The sequence below is a fragment of the Zea mays genome, chromosome 7 (assembly GCF_902167145.1).
Source record: "Zea mays cultivar B73 chromosome 7, Zm-B73-REFERENCE-NAM-5.0, whole genome shotgun sequence".
Lineage (NCBI taxonomy): Eukaryota > Viridiplantae > Streptophyta > Magnoliopsida > Poales > Poaceae > Zea > Zea mays.
Window position 1 is genome coordinate 44,733,292 of NC_050102.1, and position 17,152 is coordinate 44,750,443.

Sequence of the window (17,152 nt, forward strand, 5' to 3'; positions counted from 1 at the left end):
CTCTCAAGTGATTCAACGATTAAGCTTGAGCCCTCTAGATCTTGATGTTGAGAGACAGAGTTTTTGCAAGACACTCCACAAACTTGGAGCCTCTTGTTGGCCTTTACAACAACGAAACATTGAGCACAGTAGCATAAGATCGTAGCAACACAATGCACTCATACAAGGCACTATCAAAATCTACTCTAAAATGGCTATCTCTTGCACAATTCTCACTAATGGCACTTGGTAGGCTATTTGATCTATATGAGGTGTTGCTCTAGCTTGTACAAGTTGAATCACAACTATTGTGTCCTGAAGTGGACGGTTAGGGGGGTATTTATAGCCTCCAACCCTGCAATTAGTCGTTAGGTGAGATCCCAAAAATCTACACCTGCCTCGAGTGCACCAGACCTTCTTCAGCCTACAAAATCAACGGGAAAGATGTCATGTCAGTTGTCAGGTGGCATCGGACTAGTTTGGTGCACCACCAGACTCCGCAATGTCAGCCACCACGTCAGCTAGGCGTTGGAGTAGCCATTGGAGTAGGAACTACCCGTTGAACTTGATAGGTCTAGTGCACACCAGACTGATCTGGTACCATGTGCTTTAGCTCTTCAATGGACAATCGTTCTACGTAAATGGTCTGGTGCACCACTGTACTAGTCTAGTACACCAAGCCACCGAAGCCCTATAGAAGTCCTCTCTGCGTAAGTGATCTGTTTCACCACCACATTGTCTGGTGCACCAAACCATAGAAACCTAGAAACTCCTTCAATATGTACTTGGTTTGGTGTGCCACCGGACTAGGCTCGGTGGGCCGCAGACCTGCTAGAGTTAAGTCCAAAATGGGCTTTTCTTCCTCAATTCAATTTGGATGTCTTTGAGAGCATTCCTGTGACTTAGACACAGTTATCTAGAGTCTGTCCAACTAGTTTAAGTCATAGTTTTTCACCTTTTTATCTCTCCAAATTAGATTCCAGTTTTGGATCAAACTTGACTCCAAATGCACCTTTTCCAAAATCAAACTTCTAAACCTTCTAAGGTGCTCAAATAGGTACCTGAGGGCATTTAGAAATTCAAATTTATGAACCCCTCAAAGTTCATTTCATCCAAAGTATGTTCTTCATAACCTTGATGTAAGCAAATTATTGCATTAAATACATCAATTTAATTCTTATGAACATGCACTCATATACTTAGCAAACTAGTTAGATCACAATGTTGTGTTTGTCATCAAACACCAAAATCATTATAAAAATGGTATATAGCACCCTTTCATATACCATATCACAAAATGGTACGAGTGCTTGTAGATGATGACAAACATGTGTAGTGCACAAAAACAAATTAATGTCAAGATGATCCAAATATCAAAGGGAGTGAGTAGAACTTCTATATTTTTTGCATAAATTAAAGCCTATTGAGCCTGATTCACCCCTTATCTAATGATGTCTAAGTTTTATATCTTGAGATGCAAGAAAATCGACATTTTTCACTAGTTCTCGTTGCAAAACTAATGCAAAGATGTTGCTCCCCCTTGATCCACGCAAGGATCAGATACTCTCTACAAGCTAGTTTTTTACCACTTCAGCACGATAAATTGGTCATAACCATATACACCTTGACTCACCCAGTCATCGAACTTTTGATCGTCATCAAACTATCTAGATGAGATGGATCACCAAAGTAACGACTATGAACTCTCACTTGACCTATACAAGACCAATGAGAATGATGGATGCATGCTAGCTATACTTAATGCTCTAATAAGACCACTAATCACACAATTATGTTTCTCACTAGAGCTTTTTCTCACACCAAAATGTTTCTTTAGCTAGACAAATAGGCAAATAGGCAAGAGTTAGAATAGACGAATTGGAGTGGAAGTATATTAATACACCTCAACCGGACAACTATGTTGACCAACTAGATTTACGGTGTGTTTGATTCTGCTTTTGAAACATGCTTCTGCTTTGGAAAAGCATAAACTAAACCACAGGGTTCAGCTTTTCTGCAGCTACTTTGAAAAAGCAACTTTTCTGTAGTACAAATTTGAAAGTGGCTTGGACCCTTCTTTTGTTGCTTATCGAAGTTCTTATATTAATAAACGTACATAATAAATTAAAATTAAAATATGATTAAAATAATTAAGTGTTATAATAAATAAAATAAAAAAATACAAAATTTATTAGAAATGGAATTAAAAATTTATTTATTTGTAAAAAGATTAGGAACACAAATGTGAAATTAGTTTTTTCATTAGATATATTGAGCAAGAGATATAGTTAAACAAAGTGTATATGAACAATATACAATTTGTTTACCATGGACAACTCACAACAGTTTGAATCAAACAAATTTCAGCTTTTTTCTCACAGCAACTTTTTCATATCAGACAACTTACAACTACTTTTCACAGCAGACAACTCACGACTACTTTTTCACAGCTCAGCTAAATCAAAAGCACCCTTAAACCAACTCTAGGCTAAAATTACATCCAATCAATCAACACCAGAACTCTAGGTTAAAATTGGCAAAATAGACTTAGCGTAATGGTTAAGGCTTCTGAGTAACATGTCCAGTTCTCAGGTTTGATCCCCTCGAGGGCAAATTAAAATCTCCTCGGTGTGCTCTACGTACTTTCGGGTTACGTCATGCGCAACACCCCGCTAGGCCATTGCAAAATAAGCATTGACAGCCCGCTAGTGATCAAGGCAACACCCTGGCTAGGCCATTGCAAAATTAAGCATTGACCGCTCGCTAGTGATTAGGACAAAGTTCAGAGATTTTCTCGGTCAGAATCATGTTTTGATCTCTTCTTAATATAATATCATAAGAACGATCATGTTTTAATCTCTTCTTAATATAATATTATGAGGGCGACCTTTTCCTTCCCGATGAGTTTTTTAGGCGTCACTCCAGGCTGAAATTGCAGTCAACAAACCGACCTTAATCCAACTTAACTCAAACTCGTCGTAATAGTGACGTGACCGTATGACCGGATCAGATATAGCATTAGTGTGTACTGTACGAGCGTATGATTTAGTCAGATATAGCTTTGTTCACCTAAGAGCGTATGATCAAGCGATCCTCATGTCAGACTAGTCTAACAGTTACAAGACCTCTAGATATATAGGGTTAGAGAAAGAGGGGAGTATGACAAATTGACAACCCCTATTGAACCCTAACGAACCAATTCAACGTTCACAAAATCTCTTTGGATATATTCTGAAGGACATCAAACCAAAAAAAAAATGGTCCAACGGTCACCCTGTTCACAATCCACATCCCTCCACACCCTTAGGGCTTGTTCGGTTAGCTCTCAATCCATGTGGATTGAGTGGGATTGGATGGGTTTGAAACCCAAACAAGTCAAAACTCTTCTCATTTTTTTCCAATCCTATCCAATCCATGTGTTTTGGGAATAACCGAACAAGCCCTTACTAGTGTCCAGTCCCATGACCCCCATCAAACTAGTTCAACAATCAACACGTACAGAACCTTTTACACATCGTCGGACTCATGCGAAATGGTCCAACAAACCTATTCACAAGGTCCAACAATCATGCATTCACTAGTATTCAGCATGCAGGCATCAAACCATACTCATTTGATCCAACAACCCTGCTTTTCAGAGTCTGACACCTTTAAACCCTTCCAAATCACTTTCAATTTGAAAACTTTGTGAATGAAAACTGTTCTAAATGATTTTATACCTCATGTGAGCAAACAAGAGGTACAGATAACTAGTGTACACCACACTTAAATCATTGAACCTACCTACATCAAGCTTCTATTTCATACTCCTATGGTCAAAGAAAAACAAAGTTCTAAACAAACTACTCAAGTATCTATCAACTACAATTAATACTTAGAACTAGTCCATACTTAACCTTATCATCCAAACCAAAATGAATTCCATACTTAGAGGCACAAAATTTATTTATTACCCAAAAAATCACCATTGCTACGACCTAAATCAAATTGTCTCTGTTACTTTTTCAAAACGTATTAATCACAATAATAGTGTCGTCATTAATCACTAAAACCCCTTATCGTGTGTGTTATAAATGGTAAAAGGCCAGTCATCTCAATGCAAAGCAAGACAACTTTTAATATTGAAAAAATAAAATAGAGTTTCCCCAGGGCTGCAATCCACCTACCCAAATATTAAGCACATTCTAAAACTACATAGATAGGAAATGCTATCATCTGTAAATGATAAAAGAAAAGCACTTATCACAGGACAAAAAAATATGAATTTTGGAATCAGCACCAGCCGGAGAACAGCAGCAACAGCTTTTTAAGTCAACATTGGCCAGTGGCGACCGATCTAAAATAAATAAATTCAAGCCATAACAAAAAAAAAGGAATTGATATATTAACCGTTCCTAAAGTATATCTTGTTTGTCCAAGTAATTTAGAAATCTTGACATAAATAGCCAGAATGTTTCTGGAATCTTGTAACTGGAATGGTTAGCCAGGGCCAAAAACACATCAAGAACAAATTTTTGTGATTCAGGTTTCAACAAAGTGCGGATTAGCATGGCGCTCCAAGCATCTGGAGCCAAATTGATAGCTTGGCGGAACGATTGCACAGTATTCACCAGCCTCCTGATCATCTTACTTCTCTGCATGACAAAGCAAACCTTAAATATTATTACAAGCTTGAGCAGTAATAATATAAAACATACTTCGTGATTTGCTGCACATTGGCCCATTCAGCTGAGATGTACAGTAGCCAATACAGTAAAGTAGCCTCTAGTGTCTTATTATGCACCTGTGATATCACATACACCCTCTAGATCTAGTCTACAAGTAAATGCCTTCTTGGGAAGCTGGTTTTGGCTTGCAACTAGGGGTCGTTTTGGGTTTCAAAGCAAACACTTCGTACCAGGCAAACTTGTTGGTATTACTGCTCTCATCGTGCTTGTGAGATGAGTAAGTGATCATTAACTAACAGGAACAAGCTAAAACAAATAAAGACGGGAGAAAATGGCAAATAAAAGAAGGCCCAGCCCAAATCTTTTAAGTGTTCCAACCCTAGCAATACAATGCATGAGCTCTCCTTCGTCTCGTCAACCCAGCACCGCCACCCTTTTGCTTGCTTCCCTCAAAACTTCATGAGGCCACAGTAGACGCTGCCACTGCCAGGTACACTGGCCACATAACTCATTTGCTAACGTGCTTTCCCCATCCTCCTCGGCTCCTGCTTGTTGCTTATGCTCCCAACACCCTACTTGCCAGCTGCTGCTGCACTCTCTCACTGCTACCAAGCCACACCATTAGACAGATGTCAACGCAGGCAGCAAAGATGGTAGCCACAATGTCCTCAGCGTCTCGCTATCATTTATTTGGGTTCACCCAACCCCTTGAATACCCACTGTTACCAGTGATTCAGTTCACACACAAACAATGATTTGATTCGCGCAACCTGAATTGAGGTTCGTGACCACCCTGCGCGCTCAACCCTTGTTATGTGTGAATGGAGTAGATAATTATCTCTGACTGGACGTAAGTAATGCACAATTAAAAGAATTGAGGCATTGCACATAAACTACAATTCACAGATAAAAAATAATAGTTTCAACTCTCAAAGCCATAATTTGCTAATGTACAGGAAGTCATGATGAACATCAACTAACCTCTGGATTTAGGTCCCCTATCTTTCCCACTTTCGCATATACATATGGGAATGTCGCTTCTTGAAGGAACACGTCTGAAGCATTAACGATGTCCTGGACAAGGAAAACCCGAACCCGCCATCCTTTCCTCGATAAAATGAAATCAAATAGGTCTTCTGTAGCTGCAATCACAGAATGCATATCAAATGATCTCCACTCAGGACTTCCATTGGCGTTCTCACTGGAGTCAGCTCCTGATGCGCTTGAAGATTCTGATGACTGTTCAGATATAGCTGCAATCTAAAAACCAAATGTTGTTAGTAGGAACAAATAAAAAACAAATATCTGTAAAATTTCTCATCACACTAAGTTACTACCCAAACCCAACACAAGAATTAGAACCAACAACAGGATAGAGACCATGACCCATTTCCAGCAAAGATAACCCAATTTGTTGCATTAAAATTTTCAGATTATCGAAATTTCTCCTCTGTTGCATATTTGAAGCTTAAAACATTAAAAATTGCAATTACAATCCTATCATCATATTATTTTACAGAATACAATTTTGTGTGCCTAACTCAATAAACTACGATTAAAAAATTGCAATTACGATCCTAACACCATATTATTTCACAGAATACAATTTTGTGTGCCTAACTCAAACTTCAACTCCTAGGACCAGTTTCAAGGAACTGCAACTATTGCACCATAGTAACACAAAACTACAGCTTTAGCACCCTTTTAAATGGCAACATGATTACATCTGTCCTTCCAGACAACCTGGATGTGATGAGGACACCCAGGATGGTTGATGCATACTTGTCTGTCTAAGGGGTGGGACCAATCAGCACTACCATCAGGGTTGTGAAAACTCGTTGATTGGTGTTAACAGGAGAACAAATAGCTGTAGTTTATGAAGTGGCTCTTAGATCATAGGTACCACTACCAGAACTGGACCAACCCAAATTTTTCTTTGAGCAACACTGCAGTACTTGCACAGAATATATATTTAAAAAGTCGACCGAAGTAGAAGGAACCATGTCATGTTGTAAGTAAGAAGAAACAGATAAGTGAAAGGGACTCTAGCTGAGATGGTTATGTGACTTGATAGCCTCTGCAGGACCTGAGTTTGACTCCCACAAGAAAGGATATTCAGTCTAGGGTTAGGAAAATCCTCTCTGTGTGAGAAGTTCTTCTTAATGCAATGCCCGGAGTTGTCTTACCCCCCTGCAGGTTGATCATATTCAAGCCAAATACAACTCGAACCTGAGTGGTGTGAGTATTCCCACAAACTGAGCTAGCTCAGATCATACAGCCCAAACAAAATACAGGATCCCAAAAAAATAGATGGTCAACAGTAAAAGTTGTTAATAATTCCACATCTATAGGCTGGATACTCCCTTCAATCTTACCTTAGTGGTTCTATGTGTCAAGAGGGCTACCACAAATTAGTAATCATGTTCACAGAAAGGATAGGTCCATGAAACTGTTTCCACACATACGAACAGAGAAATCAGGAGTGTATATCATGACAAACAAAACTCCCTAGCATGTTCTTGTTATTTAAAAGACTGATTTTGGTAATTTCATCATATGATTTTGGTAAAAAATCGTGATAACAATGAGATAACAAGATAAGGAACAATAATTAAGCATGTACCAGCCTTTCCAGTCGATTCCATCTGATGGATCCATCGTCACATATAAGAAGCTCCCGCAATATTTTCCTCATATCAGGGCTGGGGTCTGCAAGGAGTCTCCCAATTACAAAAGGATATGCACTCTCAATAACTTTAAACTCAGGATCCAGTGCTTTTGCAGTCCCTTCTAGAGAACCAAGAGCTCTTATCACCAACGCATAATCAGGGGGAAGGGAGAAACTAAATTCATACATCACATCATACAAATGGTTCATTACGCCCTGCAAGGTAAGGAACGAATCAACTTAGAAAGAATACTACCCGGATGAGATTAGAAAAGGGAAAATAGATCCAGGCAGACGAGAGCAGCAACCATATGCAAGACATTGAGCCATAATAAGGATTACAAGTAGAAAAAAGATGGAGATCCAAGTAGTGACAACCACTGTTTTATAGAGTTCGATCCCTAGGGGCTCACCATACGACACCTTCCCACTGGTGTTGTGCTCTCTCGTTGTGGCAGTTCCGGCCCCCTCTACTCTATTCACTTTCCATCCACTTCCCCCATCATCGTATCCTCCCCCCCCCCCCCACCCATACGCTTGCCACTACCACCACCACCACCATTTGGCACCGTCGTCTCAAGCACCCTGGACCTGACATGATGTCCCAGCTCTCCAGACGCTCAGATATCTCCTGTAGTCGGGGCTCCTCTGAGCACCTCTTTCATGCTTGTCAGCTCGACCGTCACTCTCGTCTTCCTTTTTCCACTTCCACGTCCAGGGTTGCTCAGGTCATTGATCTTTTTCATTGTGATCTGGATTTCTCGTGTCCTCATCCTCTCTGGTTACAAATACTACATGGTCATTCTGGAGGACTTCTCTCACTTTCTTTGGACTTTCCCGCTTCGGTTGAAGTCTGGCACCTTTTCCACCCTCACCCACTTCTTCGCCTAGATCTCCACCCAGTTCCGTCGCTGGCCCGTGCCCTCCAGTGTGACAATGGCCGAGTGTTTGACAACAACGCCCCTCGCTCCTTCCACACCCACGGCGTCCATTTGCGTCTCGTGCCCCTACACTTCTCCCCAAAATGGCCGGACCGAACGCATCATTCGCACCACCACCAACATATCTGTTGCCTCCTCTTTCAGACGTCTCTCCATGCCAGCTACTGGGCGAAGGCCCTGAACACCGCCACACATCTCAACCGCCTCCCCTCGAAGGCGGTGAGCCATCCCACTCCCTACTTTGCCCTGTATGGCACAACCCCCTCCTACGACCACCTTCTCGTGTTCAGTTGTGCCTGCTATCCCAACACTTTTGTCACCACTCCTCATAAGCTATCTCCCCGCTCCACTCGCTGCTTCTTCCTCGGTTACTCCCCTTGCCACAAGGGGTATCACTATCTTGACCTCGTCTCCCACCTCATACTCATCTTTCATCACGTTGTTTTCGACGAAGATGTGTTTCCCCTTGCTGGCTCCTCCCCACCCACCGATCTCGACTCTCTCCTTGAGTCCGATCCGGTTCCCTCTCCACCTCGGTCGCTCACGACCACTATCCTCCAAGCTCAGACGTCACTGCTCGCGCCTCTACCCACACCACGTGCGACCTAGACGCCTTGCCTTGTGTCGTTACCCGCACCATGCGCGGCCCCGTCGATGAGCGAAGCCCACTTCACCGACCCGACCCTCGTCTACCACTGTTGCGGGCGGGCCACTCCCTCATGGTCTCTTCCTCCACCATCGCCAGTACACCATCGACATCCTCGAGTGGGCTGGCACGTCCGACTGCAGGCCCTGCTCCACGCCTGTCGATACTCAGGCGAAGCTCTTTGAGGACGACGGGCCCCCAGTCACGCCGACACGACGTTCTACCGGAGCCTGACCGGCACCTTCTCTAGGCCCGACATCGCCTACGTCGTCCAGCAGGTGTGCCTGCACATGCACACCCTGAGGGAGCCCCATCTCACCGCTCTCAAACGAATCCTACGCTACCTCCACGGCTCCCTCGACTACGGCCTTCTACTCCGACACTCCCAACGTCGGAGCTCGTGGTCTGCACACGCGTCGGTCCACGTCAACCTCGTCTCCTGGGTCGCCAAGCGACAACCCGTCGTCTCTCGCTCCAGCGTCAAGGCCGAGTACCGCGCTGTGGCCAACGGCGTGGCAGAGGCCTCCTAGTTGTGCCAGCTTCTCCAGGAGCTTCGCAGCCCCCTCCAACGTGACACCCTCGTCTACTACGACGTCAGCGCGGTCTACCTCTCCACCAATCTCGTGCCGCATCAACACACGAAGCACGTGGAGATCGACCTGCACTTCGTCCAAGTGTGTCCCTATCGGTGACGTTCGAGTTCTCAGCGTCCCCACCACGCTGCAATTCGCCGACATCTTCACCAAGGGGCTACTGTCGAGTGTATTCGCCGATTTTCGATCCAGACTCAACATCTGTACAGGATAGAGTTGAGACTGCGGGAGGTTGTTAGAGTACCCGTTTAGGGTTTTGGGGTTAGCCCCTTGTAATTACCGTCATACGCCTATGTAATGGGCCAGGCCCAACAACCTTAGTCTATTAATACAACTCCCAACCCTGAGTTAGGGTTAGGGCATGATTATTAAGGCGTCCGTGAAGCGTCGCTTAGGCGCTAAGGCATGCGAGCAAGGTGAGGCATCTACCTCGCCTTGCTTAGGGGCATAAGGCGTCCGCTACGGCGTGGGGCGTCCGTAGGGCGTCGTCAGGGCGTCGCCTTGGGGAGAAATAGGGTTTTGAGGGGGTTAAGTGAACTGGAGGCAGCGGCGTATAGTCTACCTCCCCGACGGAGCGCGGTCACAACGACAGCCGCACGCAGCGCGCGGGGGAGCAGCTCCGCGCGGGCGCGTCAGCGAGTAGGGCGCGACCTCGATGGCGCGCTTGCTCCCTCTCAAGCGGCGGTGGCCCGCCCTCTTAGGCACGACGACGTGCTGGGAGAAGTAGAGATGCGGGGAGGGAGAGGGAGAAGGGAGGAGAAGCTGCTAGTGGCTGAGAATTGCTGGAGGCTGAGAGAGGAAGAGGGAGAGAGATTTGTGCTGGGTGATGAGGACATGAGGTAACCCTAAATTTGTTGGTTGGGCTGACTGTGGGTTTCTTTATTTTTTTCTTTAACTTTTTTCCTGTTTCTTTGTTCTTATAGGCTGGAATGGTCCTAGGCCTTACAGTTGTGCTAGCTTGTTTATTAACTCGAATTAATGATATATAAATAATGTTTGGTCTAATTTTTTATATTTATATATATATTTAAGGTGTTGCCTCGCCTTACGCCTTTCCTCTTAAAAGGTAAAAAGGGGGTGCTCGCCTTAACTCGCCTTACCGCCTTAATAACTATGGGTTAGGGTTTCCCATTCTAACAGGGTGTTGCTATATTAATTTTTTAAGAAGTAAGCTAGCTATAATTTCCTTCTGCAAGATAAATCTGAAAACTACCCTACCAAACAAAAAAATTGGTTGTCTTCACCAGTGTCAACTTGAAAATTTTTAAGTTGAACATGTCGTGCAACACACACTGGTGAAGACAACCATTTTTTTTTCAAGTTGAACATGCCGTACAACTCCCCTACCAAAGTGCAAAAAATTGGTTGTCTTCACCAGTGTCAAATTGAAATTGGGTGGACGCCATGTTGGTACTTGGATAGCTGTTTTCCTTGCATTTTTTGTCGAAGACAATTCTCTGGGTATATTCCATCCTTTCGAGTCCCTTTTTATTGATTCTCCATGTCAAGTTTGGCGGACACCGCCTCTCCTAAGGCCTATAATATTTTCATGTCTTCTGATTTCACTTTGCACATGCACTGGAAAGAAAAATATTAACTAACCTGGAAATCATTTGATTGCCTCCTGACATCACCAAAGGAAAACCGCAACGCATCTGCAACTGCAAGTAAATCTGTTCCCTCAGGAACAAATCCTAGTGAATGGAAGTCATTCGCCAAGCCTAAGGAGTCCCGATTAACATAATGTACAAGCTGAAACAAGTAAATTCAGTTTGAAGTAAAATTTCTTGATTGAAGGCAAGCCACACCAATGAAACCAACATAGCAAGAAACTAAACATGAAGCTACTATCCCACACATTTCACAAAACAGTTTACAATTGCCTGTTTGTATATGATAGCAGGCAAGGTTATTAATTTATACAAATTTCATAAGAGCAAAAAGTAATCCAACAAAGCTTATAGTTATGCTTGAAGAAAGTACTATAATGTTTCACACAATTGACAATAAAAATAGGACTATATTAAATTAGTGACTCGCATATTAAAGTTCATTTTATTTATGCTATAACATAAGTGCAGTGAACAGTGAGATCATACAACAAATTATTTCTTTGCTAGACTTCCTATTTAAATTTCTCCACAGTGTGATTAGACCAGGAAATACGATTAGCCATGTTTAACGAACTTCTGTAAATCAAAGACCAGCATTGCTAGCCTAACTTGCTGCTCTTTCAAGACCTTACCAAAAAATGCTTAGCTTGTTAAGCTGAAACGTACAAAAATAGTTAAGCCATTTTCCACCACGGACGATCCAAACTTCATTACTCATCAACAACGAAATTAGAATAGTTAAACAAACAAAAAAAAGACCAAGCTAAAAGGTGCCCAAATTGTACAGAACACAGAGGGTACAGTAGTCAAATGATTTAGCAGCACAATGTCTAAGTATAAACCATTCTGACCTTTCAAGTTCCTACAATAGAATGAAAAACAACAGTCTTCGTAAGACTCATGAGTTGAATGGAGAAAATGTTAAGAACACTGTCTTACATACCATTTGTATAAGCCCCACACGATAGTGCCTCGGAATATCTCCCATCATACCAAAGTCAAAATATGCTAGAGATCCACCTTCAGTTGCAACTAGATTACCAGGATGGGGGTCTGCATGGAAAAACCCTTCTTCAAGCAGTTGTCGCAATGAGCAATAGAGACCCTGTTAAACAAGAGGAAGAAAATCAATCCATAAAATTCAGCACTCAGCAAGCATGCTATCAAAAGCATGGAGGGCAAGAACCAAGGAGCATACCCTAAACACAGTAAAGCACATCTCATAGAGATGGCTACACTTATGTTCTAGCCAAAAATTCAAGCTAATGATCTTTTAAGGGTGAAATATATGGCCCTACATTAGAATCACACAAGAGACAAAGGACAGGCCTAATGTTGAAATGTAATTTACATTCAAGCAATAAAGTGCCAATACCTCATCTATCATTCTTTTCCTGTTCAAATTGGCTTTGCTGATGCGCTCAGCATCAGTTAGCTTAATTCCATCAATCCATTCCAGTGTCAATATGGTTTTACATGTATAGTTCCAGTAAACTTTTGGGACCTTGATACTTGTACTAGCTTCAGAATTGACCCCACTTGAACCTGCCAGAAAATCAACTGTTGTTGAGTTTGCAGCTGTAAACTTTAGAGCAACATATATTGTGTGACCATAGTTGGCGGGTGGATATAGAGTACATCAATAATTTATTAAGAATCAGTTAAAGAAATACATCAAACTCACCATGTGAATAAAGAGTAGCAAACCTTTCAGCATTTTTTCCTTCTAAAATATAATCAATCTCGTCAAACATGTGTCTGACCTGTTGAACCAAAGATAAAATATAAGCAACATACAAAGGTTTAAATTATACAGAATAATCTACAATTTAGAGGAGGGCATAACAGTTGTCAAAAGAGAAGGTTGTGAAGAAACATGGCACCAGGATATTAAATTGCTTGCCTTAACCTCTAGGGTCGATGGGCAGTATATTTATACAGGCAGGAACCACCTATTAGGGCTAGTTTGGGAACCCAATTTTCCCAAGGGATTTCTATTTTCCCAAGGGAAATTAGTTCATTTTCCCTTGGAAAAATAGGAATCCCTTGGGAAAATGGGGTTCCCAAACTAGCCCTACAAGAGGAATCCTACTCGGTTAAAACATCCCAACCGACTGACTCTAAATGAACTGGACTTATGTAGTCCTGTCATGTTTTATCTCTAACCTCTAATCTAAGTCGGATAGGATCCTAGACAACTAAGGTCACGTCGTAGGTCTATAACTTGCATAATGATCTTGTGATTTATTTAATTTCATTTTCAGAAAACTGGCATCTATGAACATAAAAGATAATTCAGAAAGGAACATAACAAAGATTAACCTACACACGAAAATACTAGAATTACAATAAGTCTGACCATTAGGTTACCAGGTAGAAGGCCATAACAAGGCAACAAACATAGAACAGCCCAACAGATACTAAAAAAGGGGCAGACCGAGTGTCGGAGGCTCCCACATGAGTAGGGTTTGGGGAAGGAAGAAACCAAGGAAAGCCTTCCCCCTTCAAATGTGGAGAGGCTGCTTCGAACCCGCAACATGGTGACTCAGATACCACACTTATTAAAAATTATATGCTCTATGGATAATCCAAAGATAATATACCATGAATTATGTAAGGAAAGAGCAAAGCTGACTAGCTGAGCTTCATCCATCTCATGTTATGTGGATAGGAAACTATTGATAATATAAATGCAGAAAACATTCTAATCTAGTCTGATAAAAAAATTTGTATCCAACGGAAGTGGTAGAGTGCATAGTAATCAGCCGGTAATAGCAAATGTAAAGAAACTATAAGAGCAAGAGTGATCAGAATAGCACAGACATCAACAAGTCTGGTTCAAAAGGTAGAAGCTCACAATCTCATTAACGGCCACCAATAGGTCTTTGCGAGCCTTAGCAAATCGTTTCATTTGTCCTCCAATCATGTGGAACAAAAGTGCATCTAGAGTCAGCAAGGGCGCCATTCCAGGCCTTTGAACTTTGACTGCAACAAGCTCTCCAGATCGTAGATGAGCTGCATTACTTGAAGTATCAAAGGAATGCATTTCAACTTGGAGAACTCAGGTCTGAAATATATGCTAAGGTAAATAATAATCAGTACAGAACAAGGATAATCACAAGTTAGTAACGAAGCCTTATCAGAAATGTCTAACCTTTGTAAACCTGCCCCAGTGATGCTGCTGCAATCGGCTCTGGGCTGATATCAGCAAACAAATCAGAAATTCGAGAACCCAACTGAGACTCTATGGTCCTGAGTGCAATGCGAGTTGGAAACGGTGGTATTTGATCCTGAAAAGAAATTGTTCAGCCAAAACATTGAAATCAATCAATAATCAAGCTACTAGTACATGTTCCTTGGACTTCCCGAGTTCGAACTACGAGTTACTAATTACTGGAAGTCATGTTTTAGACCTCCAAATGAGATAGAATTCTTTCTACTCCCTCTATTGCAAATTATAAGATGTTTTGGCTTTTCTAGATGCATAGTTTTTTCTATGAATTTAGAAACTATGTCTAGATACATAGTAAAAACAATGTATTTACAAAAAGCCAAAATATCTTATAATTTGGATCTGAGGGAGTATGACTTAAACATGCCAGTGAACCTACTTTGAGGCCGCAACTTAGGGAGACTCATTCACCTCATAACTCTAGGAAATTAACATAAACTGAAGAAATCGTGTTCTTAGATCTAACAATTTGTTTCCATCACAAAAAAAAAATATAGGATGGGGAGGTACCTGTAGCTTTGCAAGCTCCTGACAGTACGCACTAGGAAGTATATCAGGGCGTGTGCTCAATGCTTGGCCAAGCTGTGCGGTGAAAGAAAATTGATAAAACAGCATATCATCCCCAGTTGTAATAAGACAATATTACACCTAAGACAATATTAGCTAACAAATTATTGCAGGACAGACAGACCCAGTGCCAGAGGCTCCCACATGAATGGGGTCTGGGGAAGAGATAAACCGAGGAGGAAAGCCATTCCCCGCAAATGCTGAGAGGCTGCTTCGAACCCACGACCTGGTAGCTAACGAAGTATTGTAGTTCAAAAACAGGATATGGACACAACAATGGCACACTAAATATGCAGTCAACACAACCACCAATGTGATTGATTTTGTACAGATGCTTAAGGATGATAACAATCATGTCACAAAACCATAGTGATAGCTGCAGTGATTTTGATGGTCATAAGACATGTTACATTGATGTTGCTTCCACCTTAACAAGGAGACATACTGAAAAGTTAAGCATCAAAATTTAATAGAAAAGATCGGTGCTACATTCTACAGATCTATTTCAATCGGCATACCTTGATATAAAAAGGACCCAAGCGTATCAAGGTCTCTCGAAACTGAAATAAGGAAATGATAATCAGAGACATGATGCTCAGTTCCTCCACCAACAAAGTCAGGAAAACTACCTTTTCTGCTCTTTTATGCATATCATTGAGCAACAAATGCCAAATAGTGAGTTTTACAACATGAAAGGAGATAGTAGCAGCCCTGTATAGAGCAAGGAATGGACCAAAGCCACGGTCAGCAAAATGCCTGCGTGAACTTGAACCCAATATTCTTCCAAACTGGGTTTCCAGTGACTCCTTCCTGATCTTTGCATATTCTGATGAAGGCCTCTCTCCATGTACACTTGTAAATGCACTTGAATAGCTACAAATAAAAAAAAATAAACCACCTAAACATAATTTCTGCAAATAAATAACATTAAAATTATTCAAATTTCAACATGCTTTGCTGGCTCAGTGAAACCTGCAAAAATCATTAAAATAAAATATTTTCTCAAATAGAAAAGCCAATTTATCTAATTTCATAGACTACTTAACCAAATATCCTTCCTCCTGAATTGTAATTAAGAGTTTATTTAAGCTAGATTAGTTCAGTATGCTTCTCAGTGATAATTGAGTAACACAATGCCATTTCGGAGTTCTGTAAAACTTTATATACTGTCTCTACACACAAAAATAACACAGTAGGCACTTAAGACGACCTGGCATGGCACACTGTTCTTTTAATCCAAAACATTTTATACTATCAAAGTGAATCAAAAATTGAATGATTGATTGGCGCATGGTACAATTACAACTAGCAAATTCCAAAACCGCAAACCTAGTGCGCGGCAGACGCGAAGCTGGTCCAACCCTGCATTATGTCTCGAGCTGAAACGAGTCGTGCGATTCAAAATAGGTTCAAAACGGAACTGTGACCTAGGGTTACGCCGTGGTGACCGGTAGGTGAGATTAGCCTGTGGACTGTCGTTACCTCATCACCGGCGTTGAGGCGGGGAGGCAGGGAGGTAGCGGCAACGCCGGAGAAAAGGTCGGGGGGGCGGCCTGCAAGGCGCGGGGAACGAGAAAAGGGAGGCATCTGCGTCGGTCGGCGCGGCGGGCGAGGATGAGGAGCCGCGAGGTGGGGCCCGCCATGGCCGGGATCTCATCAGCTCCGCCGCCCGCACGGGAGGGAGAGACGGGGAGGGAAAGAAGGGCAGCGTAGGGTTTAGGGGAGGAGAGAGAGAGAGAGAGACGTGTACGCCGAAGACGTACACGGTGAGAGGAAGGTGGCAGCGGCGCCGCGTGGCTGGACCAGAGTGCGAGCTGGCGGCCTGGCGCTTGTGCGGTGGTTCGTTGCTGCTGGGCCGCTGCCCTTGTTGATCGTCTCGTGTAATGCAGCCCACGCCGGCTTGTGCGTCTCCGCTCGGCTAAATTTGGTTGAGCTGTAGTTTTTTTACTGGATGCAATGCAGTAATGCACAACCAACTGCACCACAAATTCAAATTCTGCTCAATAAACTTCATCACGAAGCAGTTCAATAAAAAATCTTTATCTCTACTACTTATTAAGACAGTAAGGGTAGCCTGTCGTTCTGTCATTCTGCGATCTCAGCCGTCCATTCTATCGTGTAAACAATCTCAGCCGTCCGATCCCGTCGTCCGATCCCGTCCGATCCCGCACCCGCGGCCCATGACATACGGCAAATCCAAAAATCCTAATCTTCAGCACCCCGCCGCTTGCCAGCCGCCAGCCATC

At 42.4% G+C, this 17,152-nt stretch overlaps 1 protein-coding gene across 10 annotated transcripts; it reads right to left on the minus strand.

Moving 5' to 3' along the window:
- Positions 1-4,226: 4,226 nt before the first annotated feature.
- Positions 4,227-16,877, minus strand: LOC100281697 (ubiquinone biosynthesis protein ubiB). Of its 10 annotated transcripts, none has more exons than XM_008653204.2 (13): positions 16,389-16,877; positions 15,536-15,779; positions 15,425-15,466; positions 14,850-14,921; positions 14,262-14,397; positions 13,965-14,122; positions 12,792-12,870; positions 12,483-12,667; positions 12,051-12,212; positions 11,097-11,246; positions 7,270-7,530; positions 5,628-5,906; positions 4,227-4,613 (listed from the first exon to the last, which is right to left on the minus strand). In XM_008653204.2, exons 1-13 carry the CDS (start codon positions 16,547-16,549, stop codon positions 4,374-4,376), a joined length of 2,169 nt encoding a protein of 722 aa, XP_008651426.1. In that variant the 5' UTR covers positions 16,550-16,877; the 3' UTR covers positions 4,227-4,373. The 10 variants fall into 10 exon arrangements, 5 of the variants coding, with proteins under 5 accessions (XP_008651426.1, XP_035816474.1, XP_008651425.1 ...); XM_035960581.1 differs by adding an exon at positions 16,236-16,285 and having other exon boundaries at positions 15,425-15,779; positions 16,389-16,642; NM_001154617.2 differs by having other exon boundaries at positions 4,344-4,613; positions 12,483-12,652; positions 16,389-16,636.
- Positions 16,878-17,152: the final 275 nt, after the last annotated feature.

Bases quoted from the DNA above. Each gene is read 5' to 3' on its own strand.
- LOC100281697 (XM_008653202.4), bottom strand. From the start codon at position 16,549: ATGGCGGGCCCCACCTCGCGGCTCCTCATCCTCGCCCGCCGCGCCGAC. The intron at 12,871-13,964 runs GTGAGCTTCTAC...TTGGTTCAACAG, and splicing joins TGGTGGCCGTTAATGAGATT to GTCAGACACATGTTTGACGA. The intron at 7,531-11,096 runs GTTAGTTAATAT...CTTACCTTGCAG, and splicing joins GGCAATCAAATGATTTCCAG to GGCGTAATGAACCATTTGTA.